Below are 6,978 nucleotides of genomic sequence, written 5' to 3' on the forward strand. Positions count from 1 at the left end.
AAAGTCATAAAACACGGTATAAAATTGACGTATGTGGCCTAAGAAATAAAAGAAAAATGTGTTCAATATGCAACAGTCACATCAGATACATTTGAAAATATATCAAGCTATTAAGGTGGTAATGCCATGCAGCCATGAAGTAGTAGAAATTTAAGCTGGTCATACATGTTACAATTCTCTAGTTTTTAATAAAATTATACAAAAATAACAATGTTACAAAACATGAGTGCTCAATTTCTTGTATATCTGATAACATTTTTCACCTAACAGTATCATCACAAGTATTAACTGTAGGAAAATTAACATTTGAAGTTATCAGTGACCTGATGTATGATGTTATTTTTAACCAATTCTGTTGGGGTCATGATTAAAATAAATAAATCAAGATAGGGTAGTTTAAAGTGAATTAGCAAATTGGGAAGATAAGTTAGGTGTAAATATGTAGTTATTTTACAAAGTATTGAAAAAGTCCATATATTTTTCACCATCATTTTATTTAATGAACCTAAGAGAACTCTGTAATTTGCTTGAAGGAGCCAACCCTTGCATTCAGTGCACCCCAGTCAGTAAATCTTCTGTATTCCCCAGGTCTTAGGTAATATTGTCGCCCTTTATAATTGGGCATCTCATAGAAAATCCAGTAGCCATCAAACACATTGCAGGATTGGATGTCATTGTGGTTAAAACGATCACAGACTGAAGGACAATCATCCATGGCTTCCAGCATTTTGCCTCCAAAATTATTTCTTTCATAAAGCCTCAATCTGTAAGATCCTTTGTACTGCAATGGTAGAAACAGAATGTGGATAACATTTCTAGACGGAAATTATTATGCTCACAAACCAAAGCATAACCTTTACTACATAGTCTATCCTGGTCAATTTTTATATGTGTATAATAAATGCTACCAGTGTTTAGAAATGTTACATAAAACAGGAGTACCAAGAGTTATTTTGTTAAATGCACACTTATTTTAATGTATCTATGTCATCATAATAGACATTAGTTCATCAGTTCACCAGCACTGTGAAATAATGATCAGAAGGACCCTCTGTGTGACTTTGGAGGCAAATCTCTAGCTTACGCTAAAAGGGAAACTATAATAGTTATTATTATTCCTCTCACAAGACGCCACCAAAACCATCATCCACACACTCATCATCTCCCGCCTCGACTACTGCAACCTTCTCCTCACTGGCCTCCCCCTCTCTCATCTCGCCCCCCTCCGCTCTGTACTCAATGCGGCTGCTCGACTCATCTTTCTCTCACGCCGCTCCTCCTCTGCTTCCCCTCTCTGCCTTGCCCTACACTGGCTCCCCATCCCCTACAGAATCCTCTTCAAACTCCTTACCACCATTTACAAAGTTCTCTCCCAGTCTACTGTCCCCTACATCTGCGACCTCCTCACCATTCACACTCCTGCCCGATTCCTGCGCTCTGCCACTGACCGTCGCCTCTCTTCCACTCTCATTACCACTTCCCACTCCAGAATCCAAGACTTCTCCTGAGCTGCCCCCTACACTGGAATGACCTCCCTCGCTCCATCCGTCTCGCTCACAAGCTGTGCTCCTTCAAACGAGCACTTAAAACTCACCTGTTCCTTAAAGCCTACCAAACATCCACCTAACCCCTCACCTACTCTGCTCGCTCTTCCCTCTCTCCCCTGGTATCACCGCTCCCTCTTGTGTCTGTTTCGTCCACCCTCCCTTAGGATGTAAGCTTGTTTGAGCAGGGCACTTCTTCCCTCGTGTCTCCACACCTGTTCTTCTGCTCCGTCCTTACTCCATTTGTCTGTCCCGGAGTTTCTGAAGCACTGGTACTTTGTGTTTACTGTTCTGTACTGTTTAACCCTGTATGGTTTACTGTTTGTACTATGTACGGCGCTGCGGACACCTTGTGGCGCCTAACAAATAAAGGATAATAATAATAATAATTATTATTATTATTGTTATTATTATTATTATTATTATTATTATTATTATTATAATCAGTACGGTACAAATTAAACTGGCAAATTTTCCCCCACAGACACACACACTTTTCTCCTTAACCATCTAAACCTCCTCCTTCATCCAATTAATGCAGAGGTGTAGCATGGATTTATGAACCCAGAGCACCACTATGCTCCACAGACCACACCACATTCCTGTTACATGCACCGGACCTCCCTAAATGCTATCACACCTCACCACATGCCCCATACATGCCTTTGACCTTCACACATGCCCTTTATGAGAGAGAGAGAGAGAAAGAGGTTGGTCTGGTGATGAACACAGCTACTGAGAGGGAGAGAGACAGATCCTGTATATCGCACTCACTCTGGTAAAGGTTTTACTAGTATTGACACCAGACCAGGGACCGCCATTAATATATATCCTACATATTACAAATAACACTCCACCCATTAACAATAACAACCATTATAGCCCCAAGGTCTCCTTCCCCCATACACACTTAGAATTAATTACCCCATGTCACCCGGGTCCAACATAGACTAGACTATATCTTCAAACCCAGGGACCCACTCCGAACAAGGGCCACAATAAATTATTGGGAAGAACAAAACAGAACACTGTCTACAGATGGCAGGTCTCCTGGTCAGTCCTGACAGCCCGTTCCCTTGGATCACAGTTACATTACAACAAACCAGTGCACACAAATACAGCAATGTAAGCAAGCCAGCCACAAGCATTCAGGGCATGGTGTTAATTTGTGATAGTCAGTCCAAAAGAGGCCAGGTACATGTATTCTTGTAAGGTTCCCCTCAATGCACCAGAAAAAAGCAATATCTATGCATAAATATACCTTGGTGCAGTCTACTAAATTTTGCTCTTTAGTTACCAGAACTTGAGGAGGACTCCATGGAGCCCTACTTATGGCACATGTCAAATCTGTATTGCATGTATGCTTTTAACTTGCATAGATTTAACTGTATAGAGAAGTTCCATAACTTAATTCTGGAGCTACGGATGACTTGACAAATCCACTGTGAATGTAGGTAGCAGAAGAAAGGTAAGAAAAAATTGATTTAAAGCCCACAATATTATATCCTGTTTAAAATTATATTTGATTCCATCACTGTACGTAGCTGTGCAGACTGTATTGCTGAAAGCTGGGGCACATTTTTGCAGATGTCCATCGGCGTGGAATTTGTAGTGTGAGCAGCTGGGAAGTTGTTAGTCTTGCGAGACAAATATTACCTCCTCTCGCAAGACTGAGAGCTCATCTTCCACTCTGCAATGACAGCTTGCCTTTCACAAATTTATCACTGCCAGGGCCTGCCTAAATGACTGCGGACAGCTGATGTGCCCCTCTGCCATCTCAGCAAAGAAGAAAAAAAATAGTTTAAAAAAGCCATAATTAAAAAAAAGACCTATGCTCAATCTGCCACCGACAGGGCCCCTAACCAGTACACATGTGCCTTCCTATACCCCGGGGGAGTAGGAACAAAGATTTTCATGGGGGGGAGGCAAAGCACTACTATAGGGCTTGGAGCCCCTTTTTTTGGTATCTCGTTTTACGACAGTTGTAATAGTGACTGTAGATATGCAAAGACTTCTAATCTTATGTTAATTATTGTCAGTGTTTCAGGGGTTGGCCAACTCCAGTTTCATTGTTTATTTTACTAAATATTTATTTATACATTATGAAATAAATTTTATTATTAATATTAACTAGAGATGTTCACTGACCCTCGTATTCTGATCGTATTCTGGATTAGGTTTTGGTTTTGGATCTGGACTAACTTCGTGTTTTGGTTTTGGATCCCGATTTTTCCCCCTCTAAAATCCCTATTTTTTTGTGTTAAAATCACATATTTTTGCTTTATAATAGCTGTTAGAAAGATAGATAAAATAAATAGTTCATATTAAAAATTTACATTTTTCATAGTCATTAACCTAGTTTTTATTCAGATCTCTTTGACAGCCTAATCTTATTTTATTGGGAGTACTTTTAAATCTATAGTCACTGCCTCACTGGTTATGGTATGAGCTATAAATTCACATTGCTATATCTCATGTTTGTTACAAGATACACCATATGAAATGCAGGGTAAAAGTATAGTAAATAGTTGTTCATCATCAATACAGGATATTTATTAAATGTTTATGAATGGAACACTTAGGCATTCTATATTACAGAACATTTGGTAATTATACTAAGACAATCTATAATTTAAAAAAAGTTTCACTAGTTTAGAACAGATACTATGACTGGGGGCGGGGGGGGGTTCACAGCACAGTCTTTACCCACCCTGCAGAAGTTATGGGGGATGGGCAACTGCCCTCTCTGCCCCCCAGTTCCTTCACCCCCGCTGTACCCCTCTTATGGTGGCCCTGATTATTATTATTATTATTAAGTAGTAGTAGTAGTAGTAGTAGTAGTAATAGTCATATTTTATTATTATTATTATTATTATTATTATTATTATTATTATTATTATTGTTTTTTTTGTTGTTTTGTGTGTTTTTCCATACCAAACAACTTTTATTAAAATATTTTACAAATTGTTAACAGTATATAAAGTATATATGCAGGGTTTATGAAACACTAAAAAAGACACAAAGGATAGGTCAGTGAGGGGATAAGGGCGAAGGCAAAATTACAAACAACACGAAGTACAATATTATCTATATTTAAATTTCCCCACCATACTGTCAGAAGTGAGCGTACTTACTTGTGAAATTGCTAAACAGGATTTGACAGAATCATTAAATCCCATCCATTGTTGGAAATTTGGATAGTCTCCTCTTTTTATGAAATACTGATATCCTCTGTAGTTGGTATGTTCATAAATCATCCAGCATCCTTTTATGACTTGAATAGATTTACATCGACTGATGTAAAAGCTTAAATTAGGGCAGTCATTGCTGCACTCATAATAAGGCCCCTGGAAGTCCTTCTCCTCATAAAAGATTATCTGCATCTGCCATTAAAAATCATAAGACAAAACACAAACAGAGTGGGTCTCTTATTGTGGGGTCAAAACACTTGCAAAATTTGCATGGTGCAGACTCAATTTTGGTCATTTGCCATCCCAAAAGAATCCCATTTTGAGTTTTCTATTGCGTAAACATGGACACTACTTCAAAATGTATGGCTGAGCATAATGTGATTGCAACAAGCTGGTACTATCCCTGATTGGAAAATTCCTAAGCCTGGTAATGACTTGTTCCTTTTAGGACCAATGATGGTTGCCCCTGGAATTATGTGAATTATCACCTATTCAGCTTCAAAATTGGTTTTATAATAACATAGAAACAGCTGATCCTTTGCCCTTTCTGTATAAAAAAGGAAAAGAACACAACTGGAAAACCTGAGAAAACTGGAGTTCAAGTGATACTTTCATTGGTGAACTGAATAGGTTTAGGTGATGCTGACCACATGTGTACCAACCATCCCACTCAACCCGGGCACCAGATGATAGGACCAGTTTAAAATTCATCACGCAAACAGGTGGAAATATTGGATAAATTTGTCTGTTTGGGGCATGAACTGAGCAGTCAGACTAGAGGCAAATACTAAGTTTCACATTTTTAAAGAGGAAAGAAACTGAAAAAAAAGAAGTAAGGGAGAAAGGGAGGATAATCAATTTGTCTTTTAAGTTCTCAAGCTTTACTGTATAATATTGTATTATAATTATAATATTATTGTATTATAATATTGTAATATTGTATTATATTACATATCAAGAATTATACACTCCATATAGTAGATATTGTTTCTGGAGATAAAAAGTATGATGTTATCTCCAAACTTGTGTGTATATCTATCTATCTATCTATCTATCTATCTATCTGAATATATATATATATATATATATATATATATATATATGTATGTATATATATATATATATATATATATATATATATATATATATATATATACATATATAATTACATTTGTTTATTTGTTGGTGACTATCTCCCACAGCTCTTAAGGTAAAGCTGCTAAGTCTTACAAGGTTATTTCGTAAAGAAAAAGTAACAATATTGTATTTTTATATTACATATCAAGAATTATATACTCCACATGGTAGATATTGTTTCTGGAGATAAAAAGTATGATGTTATCTCCAAACTTGTGTATATATATATATCTATATCTATCTATCTATCTATCTATCTATCTATCTATCTATCTATCTATCCATCTATCCATCTATATATACATATATAATTACATTTGTTTATTTGTTGGTGACTATCTCCCACAGCTCTCAAGGTAAAGCTGCCAAATCTTACAAAGTTTTTTAGTATAGAAAAAGTAAGCTATTAGACCACATAATGACAATGCGACAAAGTGGTGAAGCAACAAATATTGAAAGCCTCATTGTATGGTTGTAAACAATTGTTTGACTGCTGTAAGGAAACCTCATGACAACACAACATAATGACAATGCAACAAAGCAACAAATCTTATTTTATATATATATATTCATTCTACATTTAGGGCTAGATTTACTACACTGCGGGTTTGGAAAAGTGGAGATGTTTCCTATAGCAACCAATCAGATCCTAGCTTTTATTTATGTAGTGCATTCCACAAAATGACAGCTAGAATCTGATTGGTTGTTATAGGCAACATCTCCACTTTTTCAAACCCACAGTTTAGTAAATATACCCCTTACTTTCCATTGCAAATATATAATAAATGTGTCTAAAAAGACTATTTTTTATAATTTATGTCTAAGTGTACTAGTCAGAGCGAAATATATTACTTTACCTTTTTCTCCCCTCAATGGTGAAGTAATAGGCACTATGTAGCGGCAAAAAGCTCTAAATGTCAGAGAACATATGCAGTGAGTGCCTTTATATACATTACACAGATTACACAGATCTAACTTACCTAGTGGCAGGAAACAATAGGTTTTTTTGTGTCTACTATGTACGTCTATAATATTCTTTACACTACACTACTATTGCCATTGAACACGTTGTTTTTAAGGCTTGTGACTGTAAATTATCAGACAAA

General features: G+C 36.6%; 1 protein-coding gene across 1 annotated transcript; it reads right to left on the reverse strand.

Moving 5' to 3' along the window:
- Nucleotides 1-505: 505 nt before the first annotated feature.
- On the reverse strand, nt 506-4,927 carry LOC142098540 (gamma-crystallin M2-like). The gene is made up of 2 exons (XM_075181376.1): nt 4,679-4,927; nt 506-781 (listed from the first exon to the last, which is right to left on the reverse strand). Exons 1-2 carry the CDS (start codon nt 4,925-4,927, stop codon nt 506-508), a joined length of 525 nt encoding a protein of 174 aa, XP_075037477.1.
- Nucleotides 4,928-6,978: the final 2,051 nt, after the last annotated feature.

This window comes from Mixophyes fleayi, chromosome 7, assembly GCF_038048845.1.
Source record: "Mixophyes fleayi isolate aMixFle1 chromosome 7, aMixFle1.hap1, whole genome shotgun sequence".
Lineage (NCBI taxonomy): Eukaryota > Metazoa > Chordata > Amphibia > Anura > Limnodynastidae > Mixophyes > Mixophyes fleayi.